The sequence below is a fragment of the Balaenoptera borealis genome, assembly GCF_965194805.1.
Source record: "Balaenoptera borealis genome assembly, chromosome: 3".
Classification (NCBI taxonomy): Eukaryota; Metazoa; Chordata; class Mammalia; order Artiodactyla; family Balaenopteridae; genus Balaenoptera; species Balaenoptera borealis.
This window is the reverse complement of record NC_138866.1, coordinates 2007687-2024979: the sequence shown is the minus strand read 5'-3', so window position 1 is coordinate 2024979 and position 17293 is coordinate 2007687. Positions and strand designations below refer to the sequence as shown.

Here is a 17293-nt window from a genome sequence, read left to right as displayed (position 1 = left end):
ATAGCACTAGCCAAATATAAGTTCTGTGATATAGGTTCTGATATTTTTAATACTTGGTATGAGGGACAATCCTAAGCTACAAAGAACTGTGACTTGGACCATCTGTGACCACCCTCCACAAACTATTATAGAATTCAACGTTTGGAGAGAGGCACTAGATTTAGAAAAATCATTCATTCTTTCTGGAGAATTTTAAAAACCAAAACAATTTCTGGCAGCATCACTCTTCATTAACAGCCCCAAACTGGACAACCCAGATGTCCATCTGAATGAATGGATAAACTGTGGGAAACGAATTCACTGGACTACTATACAGCAACCAGAAAGAATGAGCTATAGTTACTTACACTCAACGACATGGATGGATTTCAATTACCTTTACTTGCAATTACTTTTTTGTTGAGATAAAATATATATAACGTAAAATTTGCCATTTTAACCATTTTAAAGTTGGTCAAGAAAAAAAAAAAAAGAGAGACTCAAATTGCTAGAACTGAAATGAAAGAGGGGACACTACTACAGATCCTACAGAAATAAAAGGATTAAGAAATACTACAAACAACTGTATGCCAACAAATTAACCTCAATGAAATGGACAAATTCCTAAAAAGACAAAAACTACCAAATTAACTCAAGAAGAAACAGAAAATGTGAACAGATCTATAATAACTACAGAGACTGAATTAGTAATCAAAAAACTAACCACAAAGAAAGCCCAGGGACTTCCCTGGTGGCGCAGTGATTAAGAATCCGCCTGCCAATGCCAGGGACATGGATTTGAGCCCTGGTCCGGGAAGATCCCACATACCGTGGAGCAACTAAGCCCGTGCGCCACAACTACTGAGCCTGCGCTCTAGAGCCTGCGAGCCACAGTGACTGAGCCCGCATGCCTAGAGCCTATGTTCCACAACAAAGAGAAGCCAAAAACTAAAATAAAATAATTAAAAGGCCCAGATGGCTTCATAGGTGACTTTTATCAAACATGGGAAGAATCAAATATTAATTTTTCACAAACTCTCAAAAAATGTAAGAGAGAACCCTTCCTAACTCATTCTATAAGGCCAGTATTATCCTGATACCAAAACCTGACAAAGACATATGAGGAAAGAAAAACACTCCAGACCAATTATCTCTTATGAATATAGATGCAAAAATCTTCAACAAAATACTAGCAAACCAAATGAAGTAACACAGAAAAAGAATTGTACACCGTGACCAAGTGGGATTTATCCCAGGAATGTAAGGTTGATTCAACATACAAAAATCAATTAAACGTAATACACCATAGCAACAGAATAAGAAACAAAAGCCACATGATTATCTCCACAGATGCAAAAAAGCAGCTGATAAAATCCAATAAACTTTCATGACAAAAATACTCTGTAACAAACTAGGAATAGAAGGGAACTTCCTCAACCTAATAAACCTAATAAAGGGCATCTATGAAAACTCACAGCTAACAGCATACTTACTGGTGAAAGATTTAGACGCTTTCTCCCTAAGATGAGGAATAAGACAAAATGCCCACGCTTGCCACTTCTATTCCACACTGTACTAGAGGTTCTAGCCAGGACAATTAGGCAACAAAAATAAATAAAAGGCATCCAAATGGGAAAGGAAGAAACAAAACTACCTCTATTCATGGGTGACATGATTTTGTACACAAAAATCCTAAGAAATCCACTAAAAAATCATTAGAACTAACAAGTTAAACAATTTTGCAGGATACAGAATCACTATAAAAAAATTGTATCTGTATAAATTTGCAATGAACAATCCAAAAATGAGATTAAGAAAACAATTCCACTTGCAGTAGCATTTAAAAAGAGACAAACTTGGAAATAATTTAACAAAATAAGTAAAAATCTTACACTTTGCATTGTGAATGGAATTAATGCAACTAAATGATCACTCAAAAAGTTAAAATGGCACATTTTATGTCATATGTACTTCACCACAGTAAAAAAGTAAAAACAAGTTAAACTCTGAAAACTACAAAATATTTTTGAAAACAAAATTCAGAGATCTAAATAAATGGAAAGACATATTGTGTTTATAGATAGGCAGACTTAATATTGTTAAGATGGCAATACTCCCCAAATTGATCTACAGATTCAACGCAATCCCTATCAGAATCCCAGAGGGCTTCTTTATAGAAATTGACACATTGATCCTAAAATTCATATGGAAATTCAAGGAACCCAGAATAGCCAAAACAATCTTGAAAAAGAACAAAGTTGGAGGGCTCAAACTTCCCGATTTCAAAACTTACTACAAAGCAACAGTAATCAAGAGAGTGTGGTAGTGACATAAAAATAGGCATATACATCAACAGAAGAGAACTGAGAGCCCAGAAATAAGACCATATGTTTATGGTAAGTTGATTTTGACAAGGGTGCCAAAACTATTCAATGGGAAAAACACAGTCTCTTCAACAAATGGTGCTGGGACAATAGGATAGCCACATGCAAAAGAATGAATTTGAACGCCCGTCTCACACCTAATATAAAAAATGATTCAAAATGGATCAACAACCTAAATGTAAAAGCTAAAACTATAAAATTCTTAGAAGAAAACACAGATATAAATCTTTGTGACCCTGGATTTAGCAATGGATTCTTACATATGACACCAAAAGCAACAAAAGAAAAGTTCAATTGGATTTCATCAAAATTAGTAACTTGTGCTTCAAAGGAAACCATTAAGAAATCGAAATGACAACCTACGGTATAGGAGAAAATATCTGCAAATCACACGTCTAATGAAGGATTTGTATCCAGAATATATAAAGAACTCTCACAACTCAACAAAATAAACAATTGTATTTATTTTTTAACACAATTAAAAAAAACGAGCAAGGGACTTGAATAGACATTTCTCCAAAGAACATATAAAAATGGCCAATAAACAATAAACAAGATGCTCATCATTAGCCTTTAGGCAAAAGCAAATCAAAACCACAATGAGATACCACTTCACACACACACTAGGATGGTTAGAACAAAAAAGACAAATAATAACAAGCATTGGTGAGGATGAGGAGAAACTGGAACCCTACTGCTGCTGGTGGGAATGTGAACTGGGATGGTTGTTATGGAAAACAATCTGGCAGTTCTTCAAAATGCTAAGCATAGAGTTACCAAATGACCTAGCAATTCCACTCCCAGGTATACAATCAAGAGAAATGACAACATATGTCCACATAAAACCTTGTACATTAACGTTCATAGCAACATTATTCAAAATAGCTCAAAGGTAGACACAACCCAAATGTCCATCAACTGATGAACGGGTAAACAAAATATGGACTATCCATGTAACAGAATATTATTCAGCAATAAAAAGGAATGAAATACAGATATATCTTTGAAAACATTACGCTAAGTGAAAAGAACCCAATCACAAAAGACCACATATTATATAATTCCATTTATAGGAAATGTCCAGAATATGCAAATATATAATGAAACTAGATTAGTGGCTGCTTGGGGCTGGTGAGGGAAGGAAGGAGTTGGGACTGATAGCTAAAGGGTTTAGGATTTCTTTTTAAGGTGATGAAAGTGGAAATAAATAGCTGCACAACTCTATGAAATACTAAAACTACTGAACTCTACAATTTAAATAGGTAAATTGCATGTGGATTACATCTCAAAACTCTTACAAAAAAAGAAAGAAAAGAAAAAAGAAAAGAAATCATTTGGTAATTGTAAATGGCAGAGAAACCTTTCTTTTTCACTAAACTTAATCAGTTAGCTGTGTAATTCGATTTAAGTTTCTCTCACGTTGTTGATAGACATCCAGTTTCTGTTCAATATCCCTCTTAACGTATTTCACAAGGATTATCAAAACTTCATAAACAGAAATCTTGCTTTTTAAAAAATAATTATATACTTGTACAAGAAATATATCCTGGCTTATCACTTTGATTACATAAAACCATAATAATGCCTTAGGTTTTGAGAAACATTTTTGTCCTAATACAGTCTAATATAAATGCTACCCTTGACACCTTAACTGGTGAAACTGGAAATAGAGCATTCTTAGTAACTTCCCAAAGTGCTGCTAGTTAGACAATATATCCTACATATTTGAAAGCAATGTTTCATCACATTTTCTCAGATTCATTTAAAGGTACATCAAAAAGGTAATTTGTTAATATACTTAAAGAGTTTTCAACAATCTGATTCCAAATACTTAGGGTTAAAAAAGAAACAAATCTGAGCTGCAAAATTATTTTTTAAGGATTGCTGCAAACCCATTAATTATGAAACCAACATCTTTCTCAATAATGAAGAATCAATATAAATGCTATTTCAAGTTTAAAATAATGTTAAAAATCAATTTAGCCCTCTGATTTAAATTTTTTAAACAAAATCAGAGAAACTCAATGTTTCTAATTCAATTCTTTCACACGAACAGGGGTAAAGTACAAGAGAGCAACAGCCTTAAAATGTAGTTTGGGTGTCCTGGTAAGGGAGGTCTATTTACCTTTGGGTTTTTTTTTGTTTTTTTTTTTTGAGTGCTTAGGTTTCCTTAACGTTTTTTTAGTATAAATGCTTTACGATGTTGTGTCAGTTTCTAGTGTACAGCAAAATGAATCAGCTATATATATGTATACATATATCCCCATATCCCCTCCCTCTTGAGCCTCCCTCCCACCCTCCCTATCCTGTCCCTCTAGGTGGTCACAAAGCACGGAGCTGATCTCCCAGTGCTCTGCAGCAGCTTCCCACTAGCTAGCTATTTTACATTTGGTAGTGTATATATGTCAGTGCTACTCTCTCACTTCATCCCAGCTTCCCCTCCCCCCCCCGCCCCCATGCCCTCAAGTCCGTTCTCTACGTCTGCGTTTTTATTCTTGCCCTGCCACTAGGTTCATCAGTACCGCTTTTTAAAATTCCATATATATGCGTTAGCCTAAGGTATTTGTTCTTCTCTCTCTGACTTACTTCACTCTGTATGACAGTCTCTAGGTCCATCCACCTCACTACAAATAACTCAATTTCATTCCTTTTTATGGCTGAGTAATATTCCATTGTATATATGTGCCACATCTTCTTTATCCATTCATCTGTCAATGGACACTTAGGTTGCTTCCATGCCCTGGCTATTGTAAACAGTGCTGCAACGAACACTGTGGTACATGTATCTTTCTGAATCACGGTTTTCTCAGGGTATATGCCCCGTAGTGGGATTGCTGGGTCATATGGTGGTTCTATTTTTAGTTTTTTAAGGAAAGAGGGAGGTCTATTTACCTTTGGATTTCATTTCTGTTTTTTATGTTTTTATAAAATCATGACTGGCAAGAACATTTCTTATTCTGCTCTTTATTTTAAATTGGTGATTTCTTCCTACATACCAAAAGCTTTACAGTTAAACAGAATCAGCTCTGTGTCACTTCAAGAAAGATAAAGTTTATACACCGGGTCCCTGAGTCACAAACACCCAATTCAAACATCGCCACGTTACCTATCCATACAGGCACACTCCTGCTTCACGCCTATGCTCACCCAGGGTGCCTCCCCAGCCCTCCTTCCAACCACTTTTCAGGCACCCACTCTTCTGCTTTCAACACACCCAAGTCCCCCTTCTTCACATCCTTTTACCCCTTCTCCTTTCTCCCTCTTCCAGTGTTGTACAATTACTAGAAAAAAACTTGCCCTCCCATATCTCCATTTCTTCCTTCTACTTATGCAGGAACCCTTCTAATAAGTGAGTAAATATAACAAACAGAATACGTCCAAAAAAAAATGAAACAGCAACTGTACGCTCTGACTTCATTTAGAGATGAAAACTAGGGTACCTTTCAGTTACCTCCAGTGTATGGACACCCTTATCTCTGAACCATCTGGAAATCTCATAAAATGATAGCATAGATTACAGTGGGACGTAGCCTCAAGGATAACATGAGCTCCAGAGAACGGTAATTTTGTTTTGTCATCACTGCAGTGCCTGGCACTTCTTAAGTCCTTAAAAAATGCTTGTTGAATGAATGACAGTAGACTACAAATGTCAACACAATTTTGCACAGTGGGGACAGCAAATGGACAAGTGGCATCTAATTTAGCAAAGCTAGAAAAGTGAAAGTGAAGTAGGGATGAAGCAGCACCAGTATCTTGAAGGCTAAACAATAATGGACAGAAAACAGAATTGGCTTTAAGTCTGCAGAAGAAGTTATACTCCAGACCTCCTCCCACCCCCATCCCCGCCAATGGCCCTCCTCCACCTCACCCCACCTTCGCAGAAAGCTGGCAGCTGGGCATATACCACTCTCACCATCTAGGCAGGAGACCAGAAACCCCACTCTGGGGAAACTGACAGCCCAGAGGAGGAGCTACTTTAACAACTCTGGCAACGCCCCTCAAACGAGCCACGTCCCCATCTGACTTCTAATGCTGAGACTCAACATTTGAAGTTTGTGCACACAGAGAGTTCCAATCAGTCCAGCATAATTATGGAAGACAGCCAATAATCACCAGACATTTGAAGAAGAGCTTCTGACAGCAAAGACAAAGACCAAAGTAGGAAACAGGATAAAAAGGACTCGGAAGAAACAGAGACAGCACAAGAAACAAAAGAAAATGTCTGTATAACATAAATGTATGCACATAAATCAACAAAAAAATAAAGAGAAAAATTTTTAAATGATTGCCTTCATGAAACAAAAACAAGATGTTATTAAAAAAAGAAAAAACAAATACTAAGGACAAAAACACTTAGAAATGAAAGATATGATGGCAGAAATAAAAACTCAATGTAAAGACTAGAAGACAAAGCTGAGGCTCTCTCCCAGAAAAATAAGGGCAAAAGATCAACGAATGGAAAAAAGTAGGAGAAAGGAAACTAGCAGAAAACTCCAGAAGGTCCAAAATATGAATAACAGGCAACCAAAAAGGCAAAAATGAAGAAAGCAGAGATCATAAAGATATAATACAGAAAAGTTTTGGAGAGCTGAAGGACCCAAGTGTCCCCACCAAAAAGACCCACCAAGGAACACTAGGGATAAATAAAGACCTTGAAAGCTCCCAGAGATGGAACAAGTCTCACAAAGGCGTGGGAATCACAATGGTCTCAGGCTTCCCCTTTGCAACAACAGTAGGTAGACATCTGAGTAAAGCTTCCAAACTTCTGAGGAAAAATGACCTGTAACCTAGAATTCAATACCCAGGTAAACTGCCATTCAATTGTGAGGGAAGAAAAGGCCATTTTCAGACAGGCTAGGTCTCAAAAAAATTTCTCTCTGATGAACTCTTTCTCAGGAAGCCACTAGAATATAAGACACAGGATCCAGGAATTCCCATTCAACACAGGAGAGGCACAAAAAGAATTCCCATAAGGAACGAAGAGAAATCCCAGGATGACTGCTAAGTAGCAGGCCTAGAGAAGAAACAGCCTAGAATGGAACAGGAAAATGAAGGGCTCTACAAGGGATGAAAAGTGAGCGATTACTCGAGGTGTCTGACTGCACTGGGGAGTTCTATTTAGAAGCCTGGACTAAATTCATGACTGTACACTGGCATCCTCGCTAAATGAGAGAAAAAATAATTCCTTCCAATTAACACAAAAATAATTCCTTGCCTTAGCAGACTGTGAATTAACTGTATCCTATGTGGCTCAGCTGTTAAAATGTTTACCCAATGATAACAACAAACACTGAGTATCAATTTAAACAAAAATTATTATATAGCCAGATTTGGAAAAGCGGAGAGAAAGGAAGGGTGTGTGTGTTTCGGGCAGTGCAGGAAAGAAGACATGTAAAGCTCCACAGCCTTCCCTTCCACAGTAGGAAGTTAACAGATAATATATAAAATGGCAAATCAGAAATCAGCAGTACAAGCATGCTATTTAGATGCATGAAATTTGAGGCAGGAACTGCTAAACAGATGACCATCAGCATCCAAGAATCCTCCCCATCCACATAACACCTTCACCCTCTGCCTGGAGTGTAGACAGGAGGGCCCCCATCAGACCACACAGTGGACTTAGCAGGAAAGGGCCCAGGTCCCTGAAGACTTCTTGGAATGAGACTGTCTTCCTAGCCTGGACTGACTACCAACAGTGTCACATGAAATAGAATTCAATTTGATTTTAAGTCACTGTTGTTTGGTTCTCTATTACTGGCAGTTCAATGGGATCATAAGACAGTTGATGATAAGGAGAAACAGAAGGGTTAAAAGAGGTTGCTTAGGGACTTCCCTGGTGGCGCAGTGGTTAAGAATCCGCCTGCCAATGCAGGGGACATGGGTTCGAGCCCTGGTCCGGGAAGATGCCACGTGCCGCGGAGCAACTAAGCCTGTGTGCCACAACTACGGAGCCCGCGTGCCACAACTACTGAGCCCACGTGCCACAACTATGAAGCCCACGTGCTCCAGGGCCCGCATGCCGCAACTACTGGCCCCACGTGCTGCAGCTACTTAAGTCCGTGCGCCTAGAGCCCGTGCTCCACAACAAGAGAAGCCACAGCAATGAGAAGCCCGCGCACCGCAACGAACAGTAGCCCCCGCTCGCCGCAACTAGAAAAAGCCCAAGCGCAGCAACAAAGACCCAACACAACAACAACAAAAAAGTGGTTGCTTAGAAGTTAGACCCAGAGTGGGCTGGCTGGTAGAGGGACTACTGTTTTGCATTATACTGAATAACTCTGTAGAACTACTTGACTTTTAAAACTGAGTAAATGCATTACTTTAATAAAAGTAAAAGTGTATTTAATGAAAATTACCCCCACAGGATATGGTCAGAGGTGCCGTTAATCTCAACCTCTAAAACTAGGATTAGTTGTATCTTTTTAGGTTTATTTGTTTTATTTATTTATTCATTCACTCATTTATTTATTTTTGGCTGTGTTGGGTCTTCGTTGCTGCCCGCGAGATTTCTCTAGTTGCAGTGAGCAGGAGCTACTCTTCGTTGCGGTGCGTGGGCTTCTCATTGCGGTGGCTTCTCTTGTTGCAGAGCATGGGCTCTAGGCGCACGGGCTTCAGCAGTTGTGGCACATGGGCTCAGTAGTTGTGGCTCACGAGCTCTAGAGCGCAGGCTCAGTAGTTGCGGCGCCCTGGCTTAGTTGCCCCATGGCATGTGGGATCTTCCCAGACCAGGGCTCGAACCCTCATCCCCTGCATTGGCAGGTGGATTCTTAACCACTGTGCTACCAGGGAAGTCCCTTAGGTCAATGTTAAATTCCAGCGTTGGACCATGGATTTCAGACCTGATTTTTTTAAGGCAACAGAATACAAAGTCATTGTAGAAGTTTTAAAAGGGGGAGTGATGAAATGAAAAGCAGTGTTGAAGACTGATCTGGCAGAAATATTTAAATCTTCAAGCGAGAAAGGCTTTAATTTAGGTCTATGGGCTTGAGAGCTTCAGCTAGGCCAGTGATAATGGGAATGGGGGGGAAAGAAAGGTTACAATAAAACTAAGATATTTCAAAGCAGGTGCCGGCAAGGAGGCCCAGGGCTGACCATGGGTCCGTGAAGGAGAGGAACCCTGGTGAGAGGGCTACTTGCTCAGAAATGATTAGGGAAAATGTCCAGAGCCCGGTTTACCCAAAGGAGAGGGGAGATGGGGGTGGAGGGCAGATCATGGGATCTCTCAAACTCCTAACCGTTTTCAAACCCATGACTCTGTGATTTTGGAGGCTAGTGGAATCATCATCATGCCAGTAAATGTTAGGACTCCCCCCTGAAGAGTAAATTCCTTACGTCTCCAAAGAAGCTCCAATATAAGAACAGAAATTATATAATTCAATTCAAATTTCTCTTCAAATTTCTAATTCTTTCCTAAAGATAACAAAAATCCAAAGCCTCCTATTATAGGGGAATTCCCTGGTGGTCCAGTGGGTACGACTCTGCACTCCCAATGCAGTGGGCCCAGGTTCGATCCCTGGTCTGGGAACTAGATCCCGCGTGCCGCAACTAGGACCCAGCACAGCCAAAATAAATAAATTAAATTAAATATTTAAAAAAAAATTTTTTTCAAGTCTATTATATAATTGATCCTTTTTGCAAAGTTTTAATCTGAAAACAATTTTGCTGCCAGTTACCTACTGGCAAAAATCTAATATGAAACACAGGTTATTTAAAAATCATACCATAAAGTGTGCCCTTCATCTCATAGATAGTATGTTTTATTTGAAATGAACAAAATTTAAAAAAATAAAATAAAATAGATACTAATTGTTTAATTGTTCTTTGGTAGATTTTAAGTCTAAATAAAGCCTTCAAAAATTACCATATTCCTCCGCGGCATGTGGGATCTTCCCAAGCCAGGGCTCGAACCCGTGTCCTTTGCATTGGCAGGCAGATTCTTAACCACTGCGTCACCAGGGAAGCCCCATTTTACCACTTATGATTTTAAAAAAAAGGGTAAAAAATCTATATGTGGTCTCTTCTAGCATGATCCTTTTTACTTTACTAGTCTCAAAAAACACATTTTGCCTCTTTACCAAAAAAAGCATTCAATAGCTTTGCTGTACTTAATATAGTTTGAAATTAACAGTCCTGTTTGCTCGCATGTTTATCCAGCATCACAGACGTCAGCACAGACAGGACAAGATTTCCAAGGGCGTCAGGTGCTGCAACAAGAGGCAGGGCAAAGGCAAGGGGCGTTCCTGTCAACACTGCCTGCAGCGCTTTCTGAGTTTTTACCTTACCTGCATTTGCAATTGAAGAGCAATTCACCACACAGCATAAGCTTTTTCAGGTAGCTCACACAGTGGTATCTCGAAGTGAGAACAACTCACTCCAACTCCAGTTTTACTTATTGCAAGTCTAGATTTAACACAGACACTGCTGTTTACTTCAAAGCCCAACTGTCAATGGAGGAGGTTTTAAGAGAGAAAAAGTAAGGCTGGCCGGTTAATGTTTAATGGTTTCAGCTGTTCCATCACTTGCCTTGTAGTCAATATCACCACGCATTTCAAATACCTATTTACAAATCCAAACTATGTTAACCTAAATTTTATTACACAATCCCAGTATTCCCCTACAAATTGGATCTTATCATTCAAAAGATCTGTTTCTTATATCTGTTACTTAAAAAACGTGTTCCGATGTTATGCAAAAATTCTATCTGGGGGCTTCCCTGGTGGCGCAGTGGTTGAGAGTCTGCCTGCCAATGCAGGGGACGCGGATTCGAGCCCTGGTCTGGGAGGATCCCACATGCCGCGGAGCGACTAGGCCCGTGAGCCACAACTACTGAGCCTGCGCGTCTGGAGCCTGTGCTCTGCAACAAGAGAGGCCTCGATAGTGAGAGGCCCGCGCACCGCGATGAAGAGTGGCCCCCACTTGCCGCAACTAGAGAAAGCCCTCGCACAGAAACAAAGACCCAACACAGCCATAAATTAATTAATTAATTAATTAATTAAAAAAAATTCTATCTGGAGAAACCATTAGATTAAGATGTATCTTGAGATGTTTAGCACCATCAGTTCAGCCTGAACGTATTAAATTTGGTAGTCATCCCACTAACACCTAGGGCTGAGCATCCCCAGGCCAAGAGCTACAGGAATTCACACAGATGAAGGTGAACTCTGAGAAGGTACCACTTCCTTCATAACAAGAAAAATCACCAATGAGGAAATTAAACAGAGGGCTACAAAGATTAATTCTAGCCCTTATAGAGGAAGCATGGTGGCACGACGAGAGAAGATGCCCTGGACTGGGTGGGAATCGGGAAACCCACGCTCAGGTCTGCCCCAGCAGCGAGCTCCAGGCCTCCCACACCTGGTCTGCAGGCCACATGGGGGTCAGAGCAGAGGGCCACTGTGGTCCACCCAATGCCAATGGGCTGGGATTTCAAACATCAGCTCTGTCCAAATAGAATACGAGCCATCATTTTTAAGTCACAAAAAAAAAATTTTAAGACATGTAAAAGTATTTTTATATAACGAAGATGAAAAACAACAATTTCACCTCATTTAGTTGTCCATATTTGTTGCTGTTTACTTGTAGAAATTTCAAAGTGTTTCATATGCTCTGCTTCAAACGGTATCAAATTTGCATTTAAAAAATAGCTTAAAGAAATACACATGCGAAGCAGGGTATTTCCAACTTTTAATTAAGGTCCTGTATTTCATAGAGAAAACTAATCAAACTATAAACACAATCAAGGCAAAATTAAAGGCAAAATCTACAGTGAAGCCTAGGATGAGTCTTGTCCCAAGCAACCACTGTGGAAATAAGAAAATCTTCTTTTAAAACTTAAAATCTTTATTACTTATAGTTTCCAAATTTCCTCAAAGATTCCCCAGTAAGTCTCAAATCTGGGCTGAATCGGCTATTTTTCTTCACTAAGTTTCAAGAATTCTACATAACTGTTAACAGACACCTAGCAAGGTTGGCCCCTCTGCATGAGAGGACTCAACACATCAGAGGTCTCAAACATCAGGCAGAGTGTAAATCCAAAAACTCAACAATCCGCAGGTTGACAGCCTATGTATGTGTTTCTTGAGCAGAGCAGAAGTAATTCCACTTGGAAGTCAGGGCACCTAATAATGCTCCGCAAACAATTCCACTTGAAAGACCATTCTTTGCTTTCCAAACGCAATGACTGCGCATTCGAAGTAACACTAAATAATGACTGCACACACATCCTAACTAGTAATACACACTGCGGAGTTACATCGGTGCGTGTTAACACACATGAGATGAAATACTGCTTCTAAAATATATTACTATTCCATGAAAATGCCACCTTAGAGTACATTCTTCTCTGTAATTTAAAGTTCTGTGCAGACTGAGTTCTTTAGAATAATGTAATTTATTTGTAATCATAATTTCCAAAGAGCCAGCACACAATTTTCAAAATATTTCTATATTACAGCACACAGCTTAGACTTGGAAAACCCAAATCTCGTAAGATCTCCGCACATGCAGAGAAGAGCTTCCTCCAGTGAAGCCCACCAGTTCACAGAGTGGCTGGTACCGTCTGGTGGTGAGGGGGCTGCACAAGGAAGGACCACTGCTCCACAGGGCACCCAGCCTTCAGGATAAGCCCCTCTGAGGCACTGCAGGTCCCCAGGCCAGAGGCTAGCTGGACCACACCTTACCTAACTCAACCTTCCCTCTGCCTCGGCTTTTCAGTCACACGTTTACTCACATACCAAGCACTGAGTTGAACCTGATCTTGAAACTGGATTTCAAGATCAAACGCTCAGCAAGAACAGCAAAGAGGATACTCAGAAGGCTGGGATGTAACAGGCACCAAAGACTTCACTCTCAAAGCAACCGTGAAGCCAGTTAATCATTCAGGTGGAAATCATGTCACTGATAAACGACCCCAGGAAATGAATAGTACTCTTATTTTACTGATATCGTATATAATCAAGAAAGGTGGACCCCACCACAATAAAGCACAACAGGCTGTCCTGGGGCTGTGGGCCTCCTTCTACTGCTGCTCTCACAAGACATCAAAATTCCACTAAAGAGCGAAAAACAGAAGCTCTCTAAAGAATATCGCAACTTAAGTTTTATTTTGTAAACAAAATTCCAAATTCTAATTACCATTTTGGCAGAGTAGGTGGCCTCACTATGGACTACATTTGTTTGTTTCTTCATGTCAATATCAGCTTTATCAGCCCCAAAGGTTAGAAATTACTGGGTCAAACTGCACAGCCCTAGTCCAGTGACACACATGACCCAAGAATAAGATTTTCATAGATCTGGCCTGAACCCTGAACAGAAACATTGCATCTTCCTTCTCAGTATTTTTATATGAGGCTGAGGATCTTGACAAAATGTCCAAGTTAGAGAAAGAGAATGTAAGAAGATTTCACTTTACACGTGTAGCTGTTCTTGAGATTCTAACCATTAAGTAGCTTAATCAAATTTTTGTTCTAATAAAGCATAATACCTTAGTTGACCAATGATTAAGGCACGCAAAGATCAGACGAAGAAAGTTCTTAAGTGACTTCCATATACTAACAGTTCCAGCTGGCCCCCAAATATTACAAGGGTCTGGCAAAACTACAATGAAAAAAATCAATTTGCTCTCGCATGGCGTATTCAAAATAAGGCTTTTAACCTTAAAATTCCCTTAGAGGTGGTACAGTCAAAGGGATGTTCAGGCTCCGGACACCAAGGGATGCAGGCAGGCTGTCACCTAGGAGGGGCTCCCAGGAGACGTACGGGGGGGGCAGACGCAAAAAGCACACGCCGCTGCCCCTACAAGCCAGCAGGGCGAGCGGGGGGGGGGGGGGGGGAGCAACTCGACGCGGACTCCGGACCCCAAGGGCGAGGGGCGGATATCCCAGGGAGTGCTGCAGGAAACGATATCCAGACTCGGAGGGTGGATCTAGGAAGCGGCCGGGGCGATGGCCGGGCGCGGGGGTGGGGGTGGGAACGGAGGATGTGGCTCCGAGGGGCAGGATGAGGGGGCGGGTCGGCCGAACGCGGATGTGCGAAGGCCAAAAAGGAGGACAGGGCGGGATGGAGAGCCGCGAAGCGGTGAGGGCGCCAGGAGCGGCCGGACAGGGATGGGGCGGCGGGTCTGGGAGCGGTGACGAGGCGGGATGAGCGGAAGCCCGAGGACAGGGAGGAGGCGGGCGGAGTGGGGGGAGGGCGCGACCGGGCGGGGGTCGCAGAGCCGAGGGTCAGGCCCGCGCACACTTACCCCACTCGAGGAACTCGGCCACATACTTGTCGCGGCGCAGGGCCGAGTGGCTACACTCGGTGTACAGGCAAACGAGCACGTCGAGCAGCGTCTCCACGCTCAGGGCGCTTTCGTTGCGCCAGGGCCCGTCCAGGAGCAGCTGCTCCAGCTTCTTGAGCCGCACCTTGGCCGACATGGTGCCGCGCGGCCCGCTCCCAACGCGCCGGCCTCTCGCCGCCCGCTCGGCCAGTCCGTCAGGGCGAGCCCTCAGCGTCCCGGCGGCCGCAAGCCTCGGCAGCCGCGGCCCCTCGTCGCCGCCCCGTCCGCGTCGTCGCGCCCCGGCCTAGGCCGACATCTTGGGCTCGGTCCCGGCGGCGCAGCGTCTGGGGCGCCGGGCCCCGCGGGTCCATGGGCTGGTCTCCTCCCCTCGGCGCCGCCGCCCGCCCCCGCCTCGCGCTCCTCGGCCCCGCCCGCGGCCGCACCCTCCTCGCCGCCCGCCGTCGACCTGCAGCGGCGCGGAGCCGAGCGCTGCGCAAGCCCGGCCGGCGCCCGAGTCCCGACCCCAGCCCCGACCCGGCGGCCCAGCCCCGCGGCCCGCAGCCAACCAGGGCGCGGCCAGCGCGGGCGCAGCCAACCACGGCGTGGCCGGCCGCCGCCGCGCTGACCTCAGCGCGCCGCCCCGCCCCTGCGCTCCCGGCTCCCGGCTCCCGGCGGGATCGGACCTCGCCGCTTGCCGTAGGGGTTCGGGATGCTGGGAAGGTCGGGCGGGCGGGGTCGAAGGGGAGCGTCGCCCGGCGGGGGCGGGGCGAGCGAACAGCCAGTGCTCCGCCGAGATTGCGGCGCAGGCGCGTGCGCAGAGGGCGGCCGGGCGGCGTGCGCGAGCGCGTCGGGGACCGGGCCTCTGTGTGCGAGGCGTGCGCTCCCGCGCGCTCCCGCGCGCGCACGTCTTGCCTCCCGAAGGGGACCCGGGGTCTCGGAGCAGAGCCGCGGGCCCTGGCGTCCCTGGGGGCTTCGTGGCCGGTGGGCTGACGTGAGCGTCGAGGGCCGTCCCGCAGACGCAGCGCTGGCAGCCTCGGCCGTCTCTTTTAAAATCGGGTCTCATCTGGGCTGGGAGCGGCCTTACGGAAAAGGCGGCCTTCTTCTAACTTGACGGGCGGGAGACTGAGGCCCGTACAGGGCGGGGGCTGCTGGAGAGGGACGCCCCCGCGGGCTACCCAGCGCCCCGTGAATTCGTGATGCACCCGCAGTGGCCGCTTCAGACTCTACTGCCCACCTTCCCCTCCCCGCAAACAGATGCCTTGGGGTGGCAGTTTGGTAGGAAGGGGCCTGCTGTTTGTCTCCAGGCTGGGTTTGCCTAGCGAGTCCCTGCTTATACCAAGATTGCGAGTTTATTCGTGTGCCGGGGGAAGGAGGGTGACGGAGAATGTCTTCCACCCAAATAAACCCTTGGCGTCGGGAGAGGAGGGGCGGCCTAGAACTCGTGGGAGGTCACTGAGGCCATGGGGGTGGGCGAGGGCTGGGGAGCCAGGATGCAGGGTTCGGGATCCTCAACCTGGGAAAGGGAGGCGGGGGCGGGGGGAGCTTCAGTAGGAGCAGGGCAGCCAGGTGGAGCAGATGAGGGGACAGATAGAGGTTCGAAGATGGAACACTAAAGGAACCTGTGGCAAAACTGGCTCATGGAGAGAAAATCACAATAGCGTCTACCTCTGTGGGAGGTATTGACTGGAAAGGGTAGGAGGGAGCCTTCTGGGCCTCTAGAAATGTTCTGTAATTTGACTTTGGTGATGGTTATGCAGGAATACATAAAAGGACCATTCTTCAAGCTGTACACTTAAGAGTAGTGCATATCACTGTATATCTATTATACCTTACTTTTTTAAAAGCAGGCAAAAACAATCTTTGGTGTTAGAGGTCAGACTAGAGGATACTTTGGGGGGATTATGAACTGAGGGGCTAGCAACATTCTGTATCTTGACCAGACCCATCTTGGTATATGGGTCTGTACATAATTAATCAAACCGTACTCTAAATATGTATGCACTTTATGTGTATGATACCTCAATTTAAAAAAAAAAAAAGGCCGAGCAGCCCACGTGGCCATTTTACAGTTAAAACCAAATTCTTCATGTTAGCTTTTAAGTAGGGTGATCAAACGTCTGAATTTGTCTGGGACAGTCCCCATTTTTTGCCCTTGTCCCAGTGTACGTATAACAACGTCCTTCATTCCCGCTGTGTCTGCATTTGCACAGTATATTCTCTCATGCTCAGACCCAGCAGGGTCGCCTGGCCCTGTTCAGCCCTCTAGCCCTGTCCCTACTCTCTTCTCAGTCTCTGACTCCAGTCTCACTGGCCTCTTTGCTGTTCCTCTACTATTCCTGCTCCCTCCTGCCTCAGGGCCTTTGCACTTGCCTAGCCCTTCACGTTGGATGCCCCTCCCTGACCACCTTCTTCACTTTGTGTGCTCAGCCCCAATCTGTTTCAGGATTGTCCCTTCAGGGCAGCCTTGCCTAACTGCCTGGGCTGGATCAGGCCCCAGCTCACCCTGTAGTTTTTCTTAGCACTTGCCTAAGTGGATACCTGTGAGTCTTGCCCATTAGTCTGAATACTAGAAATCTTCCTGTGCCTCGATTTCTTCGGAGGTAAAAAGAGAATAATAATAGGACCTACCCCAGTATTTCAGTGAGTTTCTGGAAGGATTAAATGAGTTAAT

General features: G+C 44.1%; 1 protein-coding gene across 3 annotated transcripts in view; it reads right to left on the bottom strand.

The window, feature by feature from the left end:
* Positions 1-15063, bottom strand: part of CDC42BPB (CDC42 binding protein kinase beta) — a 111852-nt gene extending 96789 nt beyond the window's left edge. The window contains exon 1 of one of the 3 annotated variants that reach the window (XR_014243301.1): positions 14605-15063. Coding sequence is in view for 2 of the 3 variants with exons in the window: in XM_082387408.1 (XP_082243534.1) it covers positions 14605-14779 (175 nt within the window). In the remaining variant the exon portion in view is untranslated. The remainder of the gene's footprint in view (positions 1-14604) is intronic. The other 2 variants (XM_082387408.1, XM_082387407.1) reach the window with 2 other exon arrangements.
* Between the last annotated feature and the right edge of the window lie 2230 nt (positions 15064-17293).